The sequence below is a fragment of the Schistocerca gregaria genome, chromosome 2 (assembly GCF_023897955.1).
Source record: "Schistocerca gregaria isolate iqSchGreg1 chromosome 2, iqSchGreg1.2, whole genome shotgun sequence".
NCBI lineage: Eukaryota > Metazoa > Arthropoda > Insecta > Orthoptera > Acrididae > Schistocerca > Schistocerca gregaria.
The window spans coordinates 355,956,607-355,979,313 of NC_064921.1; the positions used below are offsets into that span (position 1 = coordinate 355,956,607).

General features: G+C 42.5%; 1 protein-coding gene across 2 annotated transcripts in view; it reads left to right on the forward strand.

Annotated features, from left to right (window-relative positions):
* Positions 1-21,023, forward strand: part of LOC126337050 (protein takeout-like) — a 115,301-nt gene extending 94,278 nt beyond the window's left edge. For both annotated transcript variants that reach the window (XM_050001376.1, XM_050001375.1), the window contains exons 2-6: positions 1,417-1,509; positions 3,225-3,372; positions 6,425-6,558; positions 12,148-12,300; positions 20,788-21,023. In XM_050001376.1, coding sequence (XP_049857333.1) covers positions 1,417-1,509; positions 3,225-3,372; positions 6,425-6,558; positions 12,148-12,300; positions 20,788-20,945 — 686 coding nt within the window. In that variant the 3' untranslated portion in view covers positions 20,946-21,023. The remainder of the gene's footprint in view (positions 1-1,416; positions 1,510-3,224; positions 3,373-6,424; positions 6,559-12,147; positions 12,301-20,787) is intronic.
* Positions 21,024-22,707: the final 1,684 nt, after the last annotated feature.

Below are 22,707 nucleotides of genomic sequence, written 5' to 3' on the forward strand. Positions count from 1 at the left end.
TTCCTTGATATATTCATTTTCTGACCCATAGCTAATTAGCGTCGAGTATGTCTTCAATATTCGTCTCTAGTCTGATTGTTTTCGAAGGAACTGATTAAAAGACACGAGTTATTACACTTACCTTAATTTAGAAGTGTCTTATACTAAGTGCTGGTGTTTTTTGGCATGTGTGTGATAAATAAATATGTTTTTCCAAAAGTCTGATTTTTCGTTGAAGATACAATACTGAACTGTCTTGTAGTTACTGAGTTTTCCTTTTCCATTCTGTTGTTATTTCACCCATTTCTATCGAGTTGAAACAAACGATTAAATAAACTAGTGCACAAATTCGCTTGCCTCAAAAATACATTTACTCGTGAAGTGGCATACTCGTTAAGAGAATGAGCTATTACTGCGAACAGACGGGATAGAAACCCCTGTCTGGCCATCTTGATTTTCATTTCTTTGGCTTCCCCAAGTGACTCGAATGTGTTGGGACACGAGACCCGCATTCAGGAGGTTGGTGGCTCAAACCTCAGAGGGCCATCCAGTTCTAGATTTTCCGTGCTTACCCTAAATTTATGGGTTGGCGCCTTTGAAAAGGACACGAATGATTTCATTACCCATCCTTCCCCAATCAAGCGTGTCTTCTGTCCCTAATGTTCTCTTTGCCGACGTTCAAAGCTAACCTTCGTCCCTTCCTCTCTTTCCTTCCAAACGAATGACTGTCTGTGACACGTTGCCACTTGCTCTCAAGCATCACATCTATTCGAATGAGCGTGGACTGCGTCTAGTATCTGATCCCCAAGAATATCTCATACTAATTTATTAACAGTTAAACTTCCTCTTTACTGACTGATCATCAAGTAAAGTTAGGTAGCCAGTGAAAGCCACAGTCTCGACTTCCGATCGATATGAGGGAGAAAAAAAGGGAAAGAAGTCAGTTCATCCACTCACACTAATAGTTCTTTAGAAATGTGAAATTATGATGTACGTATATTTTCTAAATTTGGATATAATGCTTCAGATCAGTCTGCATTTACGTATTACTGGAATAAGAAGCAAAGCGAACTGTGAAAACTAGAGAAAAATATAACTCTGTTGCACCTCATAAAGAGACAAATTTGTTCATGTGGGTGGTATAGTGTGCAAAGCAACAATAAGAAAAAGGAGAACCAATAGCTATGTACCACCACAAAAGATATAGTGCCGTCGGCTCCTATCAAACTTTGTGTGTGTGTGTGTGTGTGTGTGTGTGAGAGAGAGAGAGAGAGATTGACTGATAGTTAGTTTTTTTTTTTGAGAACTGCATTTCAGTATCTCTTTCGCTCGATTATCTTGAAGTTTTTATTTTGTCTCTCTTTCTTCTCACTGTTACCTGCTCTTATAGCTTTGGAGACGGCAGTGTCTCAAAAATCAAAATTTGTACCGTTTCAGCCAGCTACATAAAGCCGTGCTCCAAGAATGACCCGAACCTCAACGGCTGCGCCTACAAGCACGCACAAGAGGCCATCCCGAGCATCCTCAAAGGTGAGTACTGGGCGTCGTCCTCCAGTCTATAGCGTGCCGTACCATGTCGTGCTGTAAAGCGTTTGCTGTATTAAGAGGTCTGTTACACGTGAAGCTTTGTAATTTTTGACATAAGATGATCTCATTCTTTCTGTACGGCACTGAAACATGAAAGTGGTTTCTGAATCGAAGCTAATCTATATCTGTTAAGAAACGCCAACAGAGCACCAAGTCGCCTAATATTTCGGTATTGTAACCGCTTTGATGACGTCATTCGTCTATCGCTGTTTTGTGCTAATGTTTACGTATATTCACATATGCTGGAATAAAGATTCTGAATAACTCGTTTCACAATTTGTAAACTTTAACCACCTGTTAGTATTTATTAAGGTTCCGTATCGAAATCATTAAAAACGGAACCCTTATAGGACAACTTTGCTGTCCGTTTGTCTGTTTTTCCGGGTAGACGTATCAAATTGAAATTTAAGTCACATTCCAATGTCTATGGAGCCTAGGTGAAATAAAATAGTTAAGGTCTAAGTCAGTGCAACCAAAGATACGGCCAGCTTATTTTAATACTGGCAAACTCACTCATTAGCAGCTATACTCTAATTCACGTTGACCTAGAAACATCAAATTTGACAAGAAGCAAAGCGTTACAGTGCACGAAAAAATCAGAAAATTGTTAATTTTTAGTTATATCACACACAAAAAATATTTCTTTTCTCGTTTGTTATCTGACTTCAAAGTTAAAATTAAAACATTTTGGATGAATTGTCTATATAAATAGTTAAATTTGTAAGAAAGACTCAGAGCGCGAGGTGTGCTCCCATCTCGTAATTCTTTTAGAAAAGGTTTTGCTTTCAGTTATTGCCTAGGCACATAGGAGTGTCTTCCTGTGCTAATTTTTTCACAGTGACTTCTGTGCTCATTTAGTTCTTCTAACAGAAAAAAATAAGAAACTTTCCAGAAATATGTTACGGTGACCACAAAAGTATAGAAAATATTAAGAAAACCTTGCAGTTTTGATGAAATGGAAGCACGTTGCAGTCTTACATCCAGCACTTTCGAATTGAAGCAATGTAAGGCTTAGATGTCTGACAAAAGAAGTACGTAACAGATTGAAAGCCACTATTCAGTACCTGAACTAACAAGAATAGAAAATTAGCTAAGAAGTTAGCCTTCGAAAGTCAGGCATGTTTATAATAGAGCGATCTGATAAATTGTTTACTTGTTCACTAAACTTTCTTCGGTTCCTATTTGTTGTTAAAACTTAACGCAAGAAAAGGACTGAACGTACCTTCTCCGTGCATTTTGCGTTGCCTGCAAATGACGCTTCACACTTAAAGAAACTCACCGCTAACTTGGCACCAGTAACGTTCCCCGTGCGTTACATAAGAACTTATAGTTTTTCTTTTATTACAGTCTTTTCAAATTACTCACCTACGCAAATCTAAACTGTACATTCCACTTTACCCACGAACAAAATTTCATATGTTAGTGAAATAAAATATTCGTAAATTCACTATTTTAACGCTTTGTGACCCTCTGCTTTTAATTATCACGTAACAGCGAATGCCGACAAAAGTACTTTTTCATACGCGTATCGTTGTGCTATCGTGCAGAGTGCGTTGAGAAATGACGGTTGCCGACTAGGCACAGACACCGGGTCACGCTTCCGGCGTGACGCGGCGCAGCCTCGAGCGCAGCTTTCTGATGCTTCCGTTGTCCCGCAGGAGACCGCAGGTACAACGTGCCGGCTATGAACCCCCTCAAGGTGAGTCAGATCAAGGTGAGCCCCGGCGACGGCAGCGTGGGACTCGGCATAACCTTCAATGACGTCAACCTCTACGGCATCACCGACGCGGTCATCAAGGAGACCAAGTGAGTTCTCGCTGCGCCTGTTTCCGCGGAGCGGCTCCTGCCAAGACGTTTCTTTACTTCCGGTCAGTGTGCAGTAGGAAGACTTTCTTATGTGATTTCGGTTTACAACTGCAGAACGTAATAAGTAAAGACTTTAAGATGATTGGTACATTAAAACATAAAACATTACAAGGCTGCTACACACCCACGTTTCAAAAGTCAACATCTCATGACCATTTTCGGCACGAAAATTCAATTTTCGAGTAATTATTTGCGGCAGCTCGGTACAGGTGTGTGTGTACATCGCTTCTGTAGCTGTAACATTATATAATTTAAATAATAATTAATTATATTTCTAATGTATATTTCTATCTACATATGTTTGTCAAATTGTGTTGATCATGGTTATGATGATGGTTTATAATGAATACATTTTTACTGCTATACGTTAAATATTTAAATTACATTAAAGCCAGTAGGAAGACTATTATAAGGGTAGACAGTGATCATAGCATGTAACAGATTATTATCGAGCCATTGGGTACATCAGCAAATGAAGAGGTTCGTAAAGAAAAATCAACCAACGACAGTAAACCAGTCGAATGGGGGCTGACTGTAAAGGCCGGTAATCATTTAAATGCATACAGCTTTCCAACCTTCTAGTATATGCGGTAAGTCATTTGGCTCACGAAAGTTAGAAATCAAAAATATCAGTACTTTAGTCCTTAATGCTTAATGCGTATGCTTATGTTAGATTAAATACAGTCGGTGTTGGAGTATTTATGGGTGTCAGAGGTAGTTCGCCTTGTAGTGAAATTGAAGTAGATAGTTCCTGCGAAATAGTAAGGGGTAGAGGCTATACCTTACAATCGGACTAAACTATTAATTGGATCGTTTTACCGACCCCCTCCCCCCCCCCCCCCCGACTCAGAAGATATGATTGCTGAAGAGTTCAAAGAAAACTTGAGTCTCATTTCAAATAGGTGCCGCACTCACACAATTACAGTCGGTGGTGACTTCAATCTACCCTCCATATGCTGGAAAAATTATACGTTAAATCCGGCGGCAGGCATAAAATTTCAATCACCAGTTTTCTTTTCCGGTTGCAAAAATATTCTGTTGGCACCCATCTACATAGGGAGAAATGATCATCAGGATAAAATAAGAGAAATCAGGGCTTGCACAGAAAAATTTAAGTGCTCGTTTTCCCGCCGCAGTTCGAGAGTGGAACAGTAGAGAGAGAGCTTGAAGGTGGTTCATTGAACCTTCTGCCAGGCACTTTATTCTGAATAGCAGAGTAACCACGTAAATGTACAAGCAGATGTTATAGACACGAGGGCAAGTCGATAATCCAGGTCATTTTGTTTTTCCTTTCTGTAGGTTGACTGCAGTCACTCACCAATGACGTGCCTTGGCATCACTGTGCTTCTCGTGCGTTGGTTCAGAGAACTGTTCTATTACAAATGATTCCATAGCTCTTTATTACTTGCTCCGTTCTCCGTAATGAGTAGAGTCAATTCTTTTTCTATAAACTGGAGGGATTAACGTAGCGGAGAGAATGAAGCAGAATGCGTTTGCATTCTAGTCGTGACTGTCTGAGTGAACAACGACTTTAGGATTGAATGAATAGTATTGAAAGTTGGTGTGTATCTATTTGAGACGAAGAACGTTGAGGTAAGCTAACCACTTCGAAACCGGATTGGAACACTGAGATACCTGAGCTAATAGTTCATGATGCCTGTCATGCCAAAACTAAAATTATATGGTAAAAGTTGAAAATTAGAATTTGAAATCGTCCATGTATACCCAAATCATGCATGTCAATAGTGGGCAGATTCCTTGGTGTAGGAACAAAGTCCATACTTTTTTTTTTCCAAAGCCGACAAAGTAGCAACATCCCATTTCTTGTCAGTTAATCGGGCCTTTCAGTTTGGACCATCAAGTGAACAAGTGCCAGATACTAGTAAATCAGTTGCTTTTGTACCCTTTGCTGGAAGTATTTCTTCAAAAATTGCTAGAATTCTCAGAAAATATGACATTAAAAGTGTCGTTTTGCCTGTAACCAAGACTAGAGCCCAGTTTGGATCAGTTGAAACTGATTTGGGATTGAGAAAGCCTGGAGTTTATAGCATTCCCTGTCATTATCGAAAGGTCTATATTGGACAGAGTATTTGTACTGCTCAAGTTTGTGCCTGTCTGATAACATGTGAACGAAGAAAAACGGACCGTATTGATAAGAAAGGCGGAGACTTCTTCAGACGCATAGTAACCGTTGTTGCGATAAGGTTCCACCACTACGTATTGCAGCGTAATTGGGAGGGCATGGTGTCGAAATATCCATCTCCGCCTATAGTAGAACCGCTCAAAAACTACGCTTCAGCAAAAGAAGTTGTTAATGACAGTGTTTTGAGATATGAAACTTAAACTGCTAATTCATTAAACTTTAAACTCCTTAAACAAAGTGTTGACAAATGACAGCTGTTGTGATCAGCTGCAAGATCTGAAACTCGAATGGAAAATGAGAAGCAAGCTTTCGAAAAGTGTGATTTCATTTCATGATAATGCGCGCCCTCTTACGGCTGGAAAAACGCCCCAATATGATCAGAATCGTAGTTCTGAGCTCCTGGAGCAACGCTCAGTCTTGACGTATCTCCAGGCGGTGTTCATTTCATTGGCCCTATTGACCTGCGTCAATCGAAGTCGTCTTCGGATGACGTGGTTCTGGCGACGGTTCAGAACTGGATGCCCACGATGGTACATAGGCTCTACCAGGCCGGTAAGGCAAACTTGTCTAGAGATGTACTACGTGGTTAGGGGTTGAGGAAGAGTACGTACTCAAACGACATTACTTGCAACCTTGTTTACCTAATAACATGTTCTTTTCTTTAATTGACTTTTTGGCACACATCTGAGATGAGTGAGGTTCAAATCACTGCCCACCTATCCAGACAATGTTAGTCCCTGTGATCTCTCTATCGATTAAGGTGAACGAGCTTACTGTCACAGCCGCTTGCTATAGTTGTGGAAGTGGTATGAGATTTAATGATTCACTCCATCACTGTTTTATTTACAGCTTCGATCTCGCCAAAAACGAAGCTGTGATAAAAGCCAGCGTCCCTGTAGCTCAGATGGTGGGCAAGTACGTCGTGGACGGCAAGATTCTCCTGGTACCCATCAAGGGCAACGGAGACTCCAACATCACACTCAGTGAGTACAAGTGCATGTCGGCGGCAATCCCACCTCCCGTGCTGTTCCGCACCACAGCCTCTGTCCTCCTGTAAGTGATTCCTCTCGACCACTAGCTAACCGTTGCCTTTCTTTCGTTCTTTGGCAATTTACTATAGAATTAGAAATGTATACTAATACAATAATGAATTTGCACGTCTCACAACTCTAATCCCTTCATCCTTCACATGACTTCTCTCATACATTACGAATTTCACGTAAGCTGTACCGCTTACCTAAATGCGTTAGTACTTTTGGAAGAAAGGTTATCTCCGAGATTTGGTTCACCCGAAACGTGGGAATTATATTGTTGTTTTTCCTAGCGTACCATCAAGCGGTGTTATTTTACACAACCTGCGTTACTTAACACTCATCCCATTAAGTGCTATCGAGTGCCGCACCCGGTCGATTTTGGAAGTTCTGAGTAAAATGGTTGCATAGGTAAGACACAGTGAACTTTAGTGGTAGAAAATACGTGATTGTGTTGTTGGTACATCATTTAGCTGGATGATAAATGCAGTTAATAATACGTAACTTTATATATTGTATGTTACCTAGAAATTTTCATTGCTATTTCATACTTACGTTCTAGTTGTTATTCTGATTTGCATGAAATGTACTTCAATAAGGTTTCAAGAGGTGGGAAACATAGGCAAAATTCACTAGAAAGCCGAAAAGAACCGTAGGTGTACTACTCACGATTGGGTGGGGGAAACTTTACATAGACTGTTAGATGCAGACAGAATTAGAAAAAAAGAAAACCAAGAACTTTATTGGATATGTGGACAAAGTGATATGTTGTGATGAGAGACAATTTCGAGAAGATAACGAATGATCCAACATACACATTTATAGGCCTGATGTTCACGATATCTCCGAAATCAATTATAAGGACATTGTGTGCGCACTTGATAAACCTAGATTTGTGCGAAGAGGGTTTCTGAAGTTCAAAGAACACCTGTAATCATTTACGTACATATCAATCTTTACTGCAGTGAAATTAGAGTTAGTGCTGTCCCATGGTGCCGTAGAAGTGCCATAAAAGTGAAGAGTGAGAAGTCGCGCTCCGGAAACTACAGGAACACTGTCTTCAGCTTATTTTCTAGGAACTTAAAATTGCAATGATTCGCCATATTCCACTGATTTTTTAATGTATCACGACAAGTCAATAAAGCTACGAAAATTTCCGTGCCTCTACAGCTTTCTGTTTTCATTCCATTTAAAATTTCCGTACACGTGTAAAGTTAACCATTACGAGGCAATATTGTTGAATATCTTGCTAAATATATGTCTGTAAAGTTACCCCTTGGTGGAGGTAACTTCATACACAATTTTTCTTATGACACATCATAAACGTGATTTTCATTCATTTTCAGGTTACAATTGTCCTTAAGAGTCCTGATGGTGTACACAAATTCGTTTCTGTCAGTTATATATCTAACCACACTTTATAAACCAAGAAACACAAAGAATGTGTGTAAAGTAATTCCGGTTGACGGCACTTTAGTGAAAGTTTCTTATTTCTTCAACTGACGTTTCGAGCCACGAGTTTCCTAGTGTATCAAGATTGATATGCGTATTTCTTTTAATCTACAGTAATTCCTATATTCCGAAAGCCACAGTACGGGATGTGGCAGACGATATTTCCGGAAGTACTCTCATCTCCCTCCTTGTTTACTTGTCCCACTCCCCTATGGTGAGTGGGAGGAATGTGATTTTCTGTGAATTTCTCGTCGTGGTCATGGGTGAGGTGTACTTTAGAGTAACACTCAGAAAGTACAAATACACTCCAGTTAATCTTTATCGTATGCCATCGCTTCTTGAAATATTGTTAAGTGTCATAAGAGTCTCCAGTAATATTTATCCTTCAGCACAAACTTTCGGAGACTACAAGAAAAGAGAAAAATGCGGTAGACGTCCTCAATGAGTTTACAGCAACTACCCCTGTCGCCACTTGCGAACACACTGTCGTTAGAACTCTGAATGAGCTTATATCTTAGAGAAAGACTTTAGCACTGTTGTCCAACGGAATCAAGAAACTAAGAAAATAATATTTCAAAACTAGATAATATTCCAGCACTGGATAAAGTAAATTTGATTAAAATTGAGAGAGCTCAGCACTTAATTGTTAGATAGATACATCAGGCATCCGGGAACTTGAACAACAACTCAGGCAAGCAACTTTTTTATTTCGAAACCAAATACCCCTCAGGCCAGCAACTTTTTTATTTCGAAACCAAATACTGGTTTGTTTCCGAATTCTACAGAAAATACAAATGTATTTTGTTTATGAACATGCTCTATCTGCGTCATAGCCGCATAACATTTTGTTTTACCAAATTATTAGAAATTTTGACTGAAGATATATTGATCCTCTGTAAGAATCAACATGAATTGTTGTGAAACTGAACTGGCTCTGTTTGTCCATCAGTCCAAACGGCATTAGATAATGGATCCAAGGTTTGTGTACTGCATCACTTGCATACAGATGCATTCTGTCGTCAACTGAAAAAACGTTTAAGTTCAAGGAAGACCGGACCGGCTTAGTGACTATTCAACAGATAGTCACTAACAGGTAAAACAAATCCAGTCGGTCTGAATAGGATGAAATCGTCATATGTAAAAGTAATTTTCAAAGTAATGGCAATTTACTTTGAACACAAATAAATTAGTTGACCATAAAATAGACTACATTGTTGTTCGATTATGCGAGTGGCACTAAACCACTGGAAACAGTAACAACCTCAAATATCTGGTAGTAATCGTCTGAGAAGATGGGATCTGGAAGAGTCATGTAAAATTATACTGCAAGATGAAAAAAAGGTCGAGCACACGGAAGGGGACTAGGAAATGAAATGTAACTACACGGCTTGAGAAGCTATGTGATATTATTTCAGTGATTAGAAAATCTAGTCAAACTTGGCAGTACGAGCCCGCGTATCAGAATGACGCTGCACCCTCTCTGGCCTTGATACATGAACTGATTCAGTTCTGATGTGTGTGATAAAGCCGTTTTGTCCTCTCCTGAGGTAAGACGTCCCATAACTGCCTAACGGATCCTTGGTAACCTGGATACTGATCTGGCACGCAGGTGACGTTCGAGCTGGTGACACACATGTTGGGGACAGATATGAAGATCTTGCTGGCTGCAGGAGAACGTCAACGTTCGCAGACACATGCCATGATGCCGTGTGTGGACCAACATCGTCCAGTTGTAACAGGGCACCAACAGAGGTAGTACGTGAGAACGCATAAAGACCGTGACCTACCTTTATGATGTCAGAGTTCCCTCGGTCACTATCGACCGCGTTCTGAAGTCATACCCGACGGTCTCCCCCCCACTATGAAGCCAGAAGTAACACCGCTGTGCCTCTCCAAAACAACGGACTATTGGGACACAACCGCAAGTCTTCGCCATAACACGCTGACGCGTTCATTAGGTTTAGTTCAGAACTGCCATTCGTTGCTGAGTTCAGTGTGACGTCGTTCATCGGCAGTCCACACTTCCCGGTAACAGTACAACTCCAAGTCAGTCGTTTGTGTTGCGGTGTTAATGGCGATCTATACGTGGGACGGTAATTCCCCTGTCCGACCACTGGTGCGGGATGGCACTGAAAGTTGCAGGAAGTCCATTATTTGTTCTCGGGTTGGCAGGTCTGATGTGAAGGGGCTACGATGGGCATGGTGCAGAACATAGCGATTGTCCCTTATGGTGGTCAGACGTGGTTGGCAGCAACCTTGACAAAGACTGTTTTTGCTCTCATGTTTTCATGCAGTCCATCATCAGGTAGCTGTCACATCTGAATATACCACAAATCTGGATATTGCATGATTCTACCACCCAGCCAAATGGAAGTCCGCAATGACGCACCTTTGAAACTCCATCAAGTGGTGATAACGCTGTGCCATATGATACACAGCATCTCCGTCTCGTCCACAATGATCACTCAGTCATTCAATATCTGACGCTATTCACGTCGTGTACACAGGGTGTAACAGGTACAAGTGCAAATATTTTAATGCGTTGTACCTTAGCTTGCACACACGTAAGTTGTTTTTTCTCTGCGTTGAAGAGTCTTCCCACAAACACATCACAAACTTTACGACCTAATGTTTCTGCACAGTCATAACTGCACTTCGAAGTGGACTACGCCTGGTACTATAGACTACCTGTTGTGCGTCCACGCATCCACACTGCAATATAAGCCCTGCTGGCCAGGGGAAAACAAGCGTTTATGGCTTGCTCTTGCCAAATGTACTTGGAGGTACTAACCAACCTGACAACATACGATTTTAATAACTACAATTTTTAGTCTGCAAATGACGAAAACACTAGTGTAATATTGTTCCTTAAACTGCCCTCAGTCACCAACAAAAATATCTACACTTGTGCCCGTTGCTGCTGCATATCCAACCAGGCCTGATACCAATACTAAATACGAACAACAATAATGCTCTCTGGGAGCCATTCTACTTATCATAAAAAATTGCAGCTGTACCCGCCGATGGTGTGTATGTGTACGAAGTTACAATTACTTTCGACCATGTGCTGTGGATATTTTACTACTTTTTGTTAGGCAATGTAGTTACAAAAGAAGCAGATAGAGCGAAAATCGTTGGAAGTATCTTAATGATGCAAGCACCCCATGAAAGAGGTAGCTTACAGTATCCTCTATTGACCGATACTACAGTATTCATCATCAGGCTGGGGCCCTTACAAGGTGGGAGATCCCACGACTAGCGGTACTTTTTGTCTCAGGGGCGTTTACTGAGCGTGAGAGCGAGACAGAGATTGGAATCTAACTTCACTGACGGTATGAGAAATGGATTGTGGATCACAAAGAGGTTTGGGATTACCATTCCGAGAGTGCACGTTCGAAGATCTAGGGGACATATAGCTTCCTACATTCATGTCTTGCGAAATGATCATGATGAGAAAATTTGAGAATTTCCATTTCGTACAGAAGCTTACCAACAGTCTTTCCTCCCAAGCAGCATTCGCAGTTGGAACAGGGAATGGAGCTGACCGTAAATGTGGGACAAGTAACCTCCGCCACACACCAAAAGGCATTTTGCAGAGAATAGATGTAGATTTTTGCAACAACAGGAGCTACAAGATACGTGTCACTCTGCAGTGGAGGGGTCGAAAATCCGAAAGTGATTACACATCGAGAGCTGTTCTACAATACATCTTCATTTTTAAAACGCAATGCCCGGGACATAAAAATATCTGCTAAGGCATAGAGAAACAGAGGACTGAAATTACAAATCTAAACAATATTTTTATAAATTTCTGTGTAGGCTATTGCTTCTTTATATGGAAACTTGCGTAATAGACAAAAGCTGTTTGGAGACGAAGCCTAATTCTAAATTTACTCAGTCACTTATTTTGTCAGACAGCGTGATGGTGTAAGTGCTTCATTTTCTCCATAGTTGTTCTGTCAGTATGTCTCTGCTTGTTATAATAGTACCAAGAGAAACTTTGAAACCAACCGAGTTGTTCAAAATTAGAATGAGAAACCCATCAATGAAATTACACCACCAAATCACATTGGTTGTTTTTATTTTCAGCTGACTTGGACCTCACCGTCACGGTCCACTGGGAGCTGGAGAAGAGAGACGACGGAAAGGAGTACATTAAGCCTGTGCACTCGGACATCAAGTACGACCTGAGCCGCGCCTACATCAACCTGGACGGTCTGTTCGGTGGCGACAAGGCTCTGAGTAAGTGATGAAAAGTGACACATTAACGTTCTACTTGTAACGCGTCTCATGGGTTTCTACAACTCATCGACAAAATGGCTTCAATCACCAGTCGTCAGAGTGGAGCAAGAACGTTTAATAATTTGATCTCTGTTTCACGTGGCATAATTTCATAACTTTGACGACAGGCGTGTTTCCTATGAGACAGTAGAATGCAGCACGTAGTATGTTTGCGATGGACCTTGGGCGTTTTTACTGTGATAGTCTGCTGGGATAGGAAACAGAGAGAGTATGCAACCGTGCATTTTTATTACTCTGCGGCAGTTAGAATTAAATGTGTGTCAATGTAGGCTGAGATATAGCCCTAGTGCTTAGTCTCTTGTACCAGAAAGACTTTCTTTATTCGCATCCATCGGACAACTTAAATTTTCGAAGCGTGTCGTGCCTTAAGTGTGAATGTTTATACAGGGAGCACATTATTAAAACCGACCATTTCCGAGGCGGATTCCTGACAGGAAATGGGAAAGTAAGGTCCTATGAACATGTGTCCGGAACTGCACCGTTTCCACGGCAGATTGGGTTGACGAATGAAAGTTCCTCTGACCATGGACTGTGTGTTCCTTGTATGCTGCAAGCAGTGTGCTGTAAGCAGAAGAATGGTCCGGTATTCATGTCGGTCTCAAGCTGAGGTGGTATTTGTACGCGGCCAAGTGGTCGAGAGGCAGAACACGGTCCTCCAAATCTGGTGCACGTACAGGCTGCCGCATTCTTGCACGTCTGTCTGTCTGAAAGAACCCATGATCATACAGACACTCAAAAAGGTCTTGAAATGTTGTGTGATGTGGTTGCTGTCTTTGAGGGTACCTGTTTTGGTATAGCCGTGCTGCCTCTCTACCGTTTCCATCTCCTTGCCTTTACACAAACACCACCTCAGCTTGCGACTGACATGAATACCGGGCCATTCTGCTGCTTACAGTACGCTGCATCAGTCACACAGCCTGCAACACACAAGGAACACACTGTATGTGGTCAGAGGAACTTCCATTCATCAACACCATCTACCGCGGCAACGATACATTCCTGGAGACATGTTCATAGGTCCTTTTTTCCTCCATTTCCATTCAGAAATTCGTCCCCGTAGTTTGTTGGTTTCGTTAAAGTTCAAGCTGTATTCTAGTTGACTGGTCAGAACTTGAGGAGTGTAGGATAGTGCTCGTGTGGTTGATGAGAGTTATAAAAGAGAAGGAAGGGATGAAACCCAGTCGAAGAAATGCCTATTCCTCTCAAAAAGCGGTAAAGCACCTGCCAAGCACAAAGTCCCTATCAGATGGACCGAAAGGGATGAACAAATTCGCTTACCCTCTTTCCGTAAGACAGCGTACAGGAATTAGGAAGATAATCCAGTAGGGCCTGCACAGGCGCAGGTCTGGTCTTCAAGAACGATCATTGCTTCCGCACTTGACGTGATGGCTATCGCGTAGTCGAACGATAATGGAAAAATGAATTATATTAGAGGCCTCTGCTACGGTGTTTACTGAACGCAGCTCATAATTCTGTTTATATGGAATTTATAAAAGTAATTAGACTCACACGAAATTTTATGTTAGCGGTAGAAGCTTTACAGGATTCACATTATACATGGAAGGCAAGGATGTCAACACATGAAGAATAACTGAACAGTCTGGCATGAGTTTGAATATTCACAGTGGCACAGAGGATTGCCTTGGGAACGTATTGGTTTCTGTTGCTGCATACTGTATCATGACGTTATTTCCGCGCTTGTTAGAAATCTGGATTAAATAAGAAGGAAGAAAATCGTCAAAATGCGTTTCTGATCGAAGAAGACATTCAACGACATATTTTAGACATGAAAAACCATTGGGAAACAGTAGTGAAAATTGCTGTATATTCCTGCTTTTACTTAAACTTCCGTTGCGGATCCACCGATAGTTCACTAAGCAAAGGATTATATTTCAGTTTATGAGTATGAGACGGACTTCGTAGCCACATAAAGTATTATGTGGCTACTGGTCTGAAGCCTGATGACCCCTTAAGGCGTATTACACTTCAGTTATATTACACTAGTGTAAATTTCCACATAAAAATGATACAATGAGCCACAGTTTTTGAGTACGCTGGTGTTGATATGTTTAGGTGTTGTTTGAGGGCTGACTGGTTCAGCTGATGGCGTTTGATACAGCCTTGGTGGCTCTAGGTTAGCGGTGGAGCTGTAGCTAGTAGGTGTGTAAAATCATATGTGGATTATTCCAATTCTGAATAGAAAAGCTTCGGTCCACCCCACAATTTGCACCCTCACCAGGAAGAAAGAGGGAGATTATGTAGTTTCCCATGTTTTCTCGGCTCGTTTGAGTACTAGTGTGCTTCCGGCAGTTCTACCGACTCGGTGGAATATCCTATAGCACACTTTTAAGGAAGACTAGGTTTAACGTTTCAAAGATGGAGAAGGAAATGGGCCGCGACCTTTCAAAGGAACCATCCAAGTATTTACCTAGAATGATTTTGGGTAACCACTGAAACTTATATCCGGATGGCCAGATGCGTAACTGCACCGTCGTGCCACCCAACTCGAGTCCAGGGAGCTAACATCTGCGCCACTTCGCTCCGTCTCTTACTTCAAGACACATTAATTTCGTCACGGGATGTCCGTGGCTATAGCTTTTGCTTTAGCGATACTTATGCTAGTAATGTGCCTTTCTCTGTCACAATGTTTTTCTCTTTTACGATCAACCCCTTTAAAAACCTTAACTCCGTTTCGAAGACTGCCGTTATATCTGATTTCCTTTACCACCTCGCACTAAATGAACAACATAGTTGTTTGTTTTATGAGAAAAGCGTCTGAGATGAAATTAACAAACAAGTAAATTGTCGTAATAATGTCATTTGGCTTCTGTCAGTCTTTGTGTCGCTAGGTCAAAAGCTTCCAATCACCCATCAGAACCATGAATTTATGGTTAAAAGTTAGATTTAGTTTTAAAAATTCTATCACATTCCCGTTCCGATAGTAAAACAAATACAAATACGTAAAGACAAAGCGTCTCTCTGGTGTATCTGATTGGTTGTTCGTGCAGAGGGGAGATGACTATCCTCAACATCACTGCTTTGACCTAAGATAGTTGCGTTCGGACAGGCCTCGTTCCTTCAGCTGTCTGTGTAGCAATCAGTTCGAATTACTTTACAGTATATTGGGTGCTTCTAGCAATGTGTTTGTGTACATGATCGGGTTCATACCACCTTACCTCCTAAAGGGACGAAAGCACGAAACTGAAATTGAAAAATATACTCTTAGCGTAGCTCTGCATCGGGAAGGTTATCTAGAAGAAGACGAAGTAAATATTCCTTAATTCCAATCAAGAACAACTGCCAAGATAAGAAACATAGAAGTAGATATCCTCGGTGTAACAAAGCAGCTTAAATCACTTAATAAAGGTAAGGCCTCCTGTCCAGATTGTATACCAGTCAGGTTCCTCTCAGAGTATGCTGATAAAATAGCTCCATATTTAGCAATTATATACTACCACACGCTCACAAAAAGATACGTACCTAAAGACTGGAAAATTGCTCAAGTTACACCGATACCCAAAAAGGGAAGTAGGGGTAATCCGCTGAATTACAGGCCTATTTCAGTAACGTCGATTTGCAGTAGGGTTTTAGAACATATACTGTTTTCGACGTTATGAAGAGAACGATATATTGACATTTAGTCAGCACGAATTTAGAAAATATCATTCTTGTGAAACACACTTAGCTCTTTATACTCATGAAGAAATAAGCGCTATCGACAGGTGAAGTCAAATTGATTCCATATTTTTAGATTTCCAGAAGGCTTTCGACGCCGTTCCTCATTAGCGTCTTCTACTCAAACTGCTTGCCTACGGAGTATCGCCCCAGTTGTGTAGCTGGATTCGTGATTTCCTGTCAGAAAGGTTACAGTTCGCAGTAGTAGACAGAAAGTCATCCAGAAACACATAAGTAATATCCGGAGTTCCTCAAGGAAGTGTTACGGGTCCTCTATTGCTCCTGATATACACTCCTGGAAATTGAAATAAGAACACCGTGAATTCATTGTCCCAGGAAGGGGAAACTTTATTGACACATTCCTGGGGTCAGATACATCACATGATCACACTGACAGAACCACAGGCACATAGACACAGGCAACAGAGCATGCACAATTTCGGCACTAGTACAGTGTATATCCACCTTTCGCAGCAATGCAGGCTGCTATTCTCCCATGGAGACGATCGTAGAGATGCTGGATGTAGTCCTGTGGAACGGCTTGCCATGCCATTTCCACCTGGCGCCTCAGTTGGAACAGCGTTCGTTCTGGACGTGCACACCGCGTGAGACGACGCTTCATCCATCCCCAAACATGCTCAATGGGGGACAGATCCGGAGATCTTGCTGGCCAGGGTAGTTGACTTACACCTTCTAGAGCACGTTGGGTGGCACGGGATACATGCGGACGTGCATTGTCCTGTTGGAACAGCAAGTTCCCTTGCCGGTCTAGGAATGGTAGAACGATGGGTTCGATGACGGTTTGGATGTACCTTGCAATATTCAGTGTCCCCTCGACGATCACCAGAGGTGTACGGCCAGTGTAGGAGATCGCTCCCCACACCATGATGCCGGGTGTTGGCCCTGTGTGCCTCGGTCGTATGCAGTCCTGATTGTGGCGCTCACCTGCACGGCGCCAAACACGCATACGACCATCATTGGCACCAAGGCAGAAGCGACTCTCATCGCTGAAGACAACACGTCTCCATTCGTCCCTCCATTCACGCCTGTCGCGACACCACTGGAGGCGGGCTGCACGATGTTGGGATGTGAGCGGAAGACGGCCTAACGGTGTGCGGGACCGTAGCCCAGCTTCATGGAGACGGTTGCGAATGGTCCTCGCCGATACCCCAGGAGCAACAGTGTCCCTAATTTGCTGGGAAGTGGCGGTGCGGTCCCCTACGGCAGTGCGTAGGATCCTACGGTCTTGGCGTGCATCCGTGCGTCGCTGCGGTCCGGTCCCAGGTCGACGGGCACGTGCACCTTCCGCCGACCACTGGCGACAACATCGATGTACTGTGGAGACCTCATGCCCCACGTGTTGAGCAATTCGGCGGTACGTCCACCCGGCCTCCCGCATGCCCACTATACGCCCTCGCTCAAAGTCCGTCAACTGCACATACGGTTCACGTCCACGCTGTCGCGGTATGCTGCCAGTGTTAAAGACTGCGATGGAGCTCCGTATGCCACGGCAAACTGGCTGACACAGACGGCGGCGGTGCACAAATGCTGCGCAGCTATCGCCATTCGACGGCCAACACCGCGGTTCCTGGTGTGTCCGCTGTGCCGTGCGTGTGATCATTGCTTGTACAGCCCTCTCGCAGTGTCCGGAGCAAGTATGGTGGGTCTGACACACCGGTGTCAATGTGTTCTTTTTTCCATTTCCAGGAGTGTATATTAACGACATAGGAGACAATCTGAGTAGCCGTCTTAGATTTTTTGCAGATGATGTTGTCATTTGCTGTCTTGTAAATTCATCAGATGATCAAAACGACTTCCAAAATGGTTTAAATAAGATATCTGTATGGTGCGAAAAGTGGCAGTTGACCCTGAATAAAGAAAAGTGCGAAGTTATTCACATGAGTACTAAAAGAAATCAGCTAAATTTCGATTACGCGATAAGTCACGCAAATCTGAGGGCTGTAAATTCAACTAAATACTTAGGGATTACAATTACAAATAACCTAAATTGGAACAATCACATAGATAATATTGTGAGTAGAGCCATCCAAAAACTGCGATTCATTGGCAGAACACTTAGAAGGTTCAACAGGTCTACCAAAGAGACTGCTTACACTACGCTTGTCCGCCCTATTCTGGAGTACTGCTGTGCCTTGTGGTATCAGCATCAGGTGGGATTGACGGATGACATCGAAAAATTACAAAGAAGGGCAGCTCGTTTTGTATTATCGCGAATTAGGGGAGATAGTGTCACAGACATGATATGTGAATTGGAGTGGCAATCATTAAAACAAAGACGTTTTTCGTTGCGACGGGATCTTCTCATGAAATTTCAATCACTAGTTTTCTCCTCCGATTGCGAAAACATTCTGTTGGCACCCACTTACATGGGGAGAAATGATCATCACGATAAAGTAAGAGAAATCAGGGCTCACACGGAAAAATTTACGTGCTCGTTTTTCCCGCGTGCCGTTCGAGAGTGAAACGGTAGAGAGACAACATGAAGGTGGTTCATAGAACCCTCTGCCAGGCACTTTATTGTGAATTGCAGAGTAATCACGTAGATTTAGATGTATTAGGGTAATAGCAAGAAAAGCTCGTAACCCAATCTATACTGAAGTATGTATCGCACCGGTTCAAGTGAAGTCGTACCAATGCAAGTGTTTCGCGATTTGGATGGCCCCGAGTAACATCTCATAGGGAAGGTCAGTTCTATGCGCATAGAATGAATGTCAGATGAGACGTATTGCACTTCAAATTTGCAAGTAAGTAAACAGCATGATAGCAGCTCCAACGCCATCTTCGTGAACAGGGTTTAAAGGGGAGCATAGAGGCCAAAGAAACATTTATTACGGAAACAAAATAGAGTTAAAATATTGCAGCGGTCACAGCAACGTAAAAACTGGAACGTGCAGTCATGGTCGAATGCGATATTCACGGACGAATCCAGGTATGACGCACATGGAAGCTATCGTCGAATGTTTGTTCGTCGTCTTCACAGTGAGTTTATTAGGACTCAGTGGGAATGTTTTACAAGTGGTAAAGACTGTGGTCTAGTGAGAATTACAGATTCATTAAAGAAGGAAGGATATCAGAGGATACTGATCAACAATGCAGTTCCATCTGGAAGAGACTTGTTGGTCGTAGGTTTGCTCTACAGCAGGACAATGATTCCAAAGGTGCTTCTGAACTGTGGAGCGGCTATGTCAATACGAAAGAGAAATGTGGAAACTGAAGAATATGATTTGGTCAAGTCAGTCGCCCGTCTCTAATGGGATGTACATGACATGGATGTCAGCAAGCTGAGGTCATCTAATGTTGAAGATCTATTGAATAATTTACAAAGCTGTTGCACTGCAGCATCTACAAAATCTTATCTACAGAATTCCAAGAGTTTGTGCACCTGTTTTGAGGGCAAAGGGTGGATACTTTGAAGAGACTAAAAACGTAAACTATATTGTATTGTACTTGATGATAGAGAGAAAGTACTTATTTTGTTGAAATACTTAATTTGTAAGAGGTGTTTGTTTTTAGCACGAGTGATGGAAAATGTTTGACTGGTAGTGTACACTTGCTGGAGAGGGCTGCAGGCGTTAACTCACCACGCTGTCTACAATGCTTGCAGCCCCTCCACAATATTACTGACCATAGCGGCTAGTCGTTAACGTTGGTACTACTCCTCTTAATACTCGCTAAAACGTAATTAGTGGCACACCTTCCCCGCTCCCAAGTTCTTTCTAGAATGAAGTTTTCAATTGCCTTTGAATGCCTGTTCAATAATATCGTTATCATTAGTCCCAATTAGTCTGGAAATGCTCTACAACAGAATAAGCAAAAACTGAATTAACACATAACTTCCTGAACAATGGAATATGCAGGACCGAGTCACAGATCATGTAAAGCAGGCCCATTACATGCCTAAGAGAACATTAATTGCTACAACGATGGACTATGGTAGTGAACAAAAAATATGAAGTGTGACTGGGAGATATTCTTCTGATTTTGTTTTTTGTGGGCACTTTGAGTGGCTATTGAACATTTATCGGCGATTTTTTGTGATTATCTTTACATGATGATATCTGTTTTGCTGCTATAGATTTCATTATGGGTCAAATTACGAAAAGAGCTGACTGTTCCACGGACAAGAGACAGCAAAACTACACTATCTCAGTTTTCCGAGAGAGCTTTAGAAGCAGAAACTGAGATCCCACGCGCACCATGCCATAGGATTTTAATTACCAATAGGGAGAGCAGATGGAGCCTGTCGCGCGGAACTGTGAAAGAAAGATAGCTGAGGACGTAGCATCGCATTTGCTGTCTACATGCGGGACACATAACGCAACCCTAAATAACCGCCGGCGACGGCGCAGCTGTTAGCTTGGGTGTATGTGGCAGGAGCCGTCAGTTAAACGAGAGGTAGCATTTTCCCCCTGAGAATGAGCAGGGATACTTGGCCGATAGCTCGTGGAACCATTATCTCCATTAGAAGTCTGAGATACCAACATGTCTTAAACACACAGTTCGCGGAAACTAGGAATGATTATTTCACAATATGCATCGGTATGCTAACTCACTAAGTTTTCATGATTAGTTTATCCATCTAAATGCACCATTCCAGCCTCCTTCCTTTTTGTTCCCTCTCTGGTCGTGCGGCATTGTCCTACTGCTCTACTTCCTTCTTGCGAGCAGTCTGTAATATGCGAATACGTGATGATGTACTGATGACAGATGTCTCTTGTGGTTTTTTTGCAGGTGACAACACAAACAAATTCCTTAACGAAAACTGGCAGGACGTGGCGAAGGAGATTGGTCCGGCCTTGGCGGAGGCGCTGGCCGCGGTGGTGACGCAGATTCTGTCCGGCATCACAAATCTGGTGCCTTACGATGAGATCTTCCCAGAGAACGTGTAGCCCGCAGAGACCGCCAATTGTACCAAATTGTTGTTATCGCTATGTTTTTTCTGTGCCAGTAAAAGTTGCTTGAAAACATTTCCTTCCTCATGCCTTGACATTTATTTATCCACACATATTATACAAATTATACGTATAAATTTATGTTGTAAATCTTCTGCTTTCTTTTATTTTGCATACAGCTTCTAGTTTCGGTCATAAACCGTTTTCTAGCTCGGCAGGCATAAATGGCAACCATGTTATACAATGGTGTAAACGATTACAAGTTTCTGTTGCAAGCCAACCATAGTCATTTAAAACTATACTAGCTCTACAGATGAGTTGTCGTCGAAAGGCTTATTCACATCGAAAGTCAATAACAAACTAACATACATATATAAGTGCGACATCTCCTCCTAAACGAGTGGACCGATTTAAGCCAAGCTTAGTACATATATCTGTCTGGAAGGACTCGCTATGGGGGTAAGAGTAACAAAGTTGTGTAGCCTACGAGCGGCACGAAGATACATGGTTTACTCGTCCAGTATCTGAGAATGAAAGCTCTTAGTGACCTGAAATAAACTCTACATATAATATGCATCCTTTCCTTGCTCACAACTCTCGAAAAATAATGAAAGATATAACTTTATCGCTTACTACATTTTCGCTGTTCATACAATAAAACTGCCACATGCAGCGTGCCGTTCTAATATATTACTTCTTTACTACTAACTATACTCGCGACACATTTAGCAGACATTTTTCATACACTACTGGCCATTAAAATTGCCTCACCACTAAGACGACGTGCTACAGACGCGCAATTTAACCGACAGGAAGAAGATGCTGTGATATGCAAATGATTAGCTTTTCAGACCATTCACACGAGATTAGCGCCGGTGGCGACACCTACAACGTGCTGTTTCCAACCGATTTCTCATACACAAACAGCAGTTGACCAGTGTTTCCTGGTGAAACGTTGTGATGCCTCGTCTAAGGAGGAGAAATGCGTACCATCAAATTTCCGCCTATCGCGATTGCGGTTTATCGTATCACGACACTGCTGCTCGCGTTGGTCGAGATCCAATGACTGTTAGCAGAATATGGAATCGGTCGGTTCAGGGGGGTAATACAGAACGCCGTGCTGGACCCAACGGCCTCGTATCACTAGCAGCCGAGATGACAGTCATCTTATCTTCATGGCTGTAACGGATCGTGCAGCCACGTCTCGATCCCCGAGTCAACAGATGGGGACGTTTGCAAGACAACAACCATCTGCACGAACAGTTCGACGACGTTTGCAGCAGCATGGACTATGGTTGCGGATACCCTTGACGCTGCATAACATACAGAAGCGCCTGCTATGGTGTACTCAACGACGAACCTGGGTGCACGAATGGCAAAACGTTATTTTTTCGGATGAATACAGGTTCTGTTCACAGCATCATGATGGTCGCATCCATGTTTGGCGACATCGCGGTGAACGCATATTGGAAGCCTGTATTTGTCATCGCCATGCTGGCGTATCACCCGACGTGATGGTATGGGGTGGCATTGGTTACACGTGTCGGTCACCTCTTGTTCACATTGACAGCACTTTGAACAGTGGACGTTACATTTCAGATGTGTTACGGCCTGTGGCTCTACCCTTCATTCGATCCCTGCGAAACCCTACATTTCAGCAGGATAATGCACGACCGCATGTTGTAGGTCCTGTACGGGCCTTTCTGGATACAGAAAATGTTCGACTGATGCCCTGGCCAGCACATTCTCCAGATCTCGC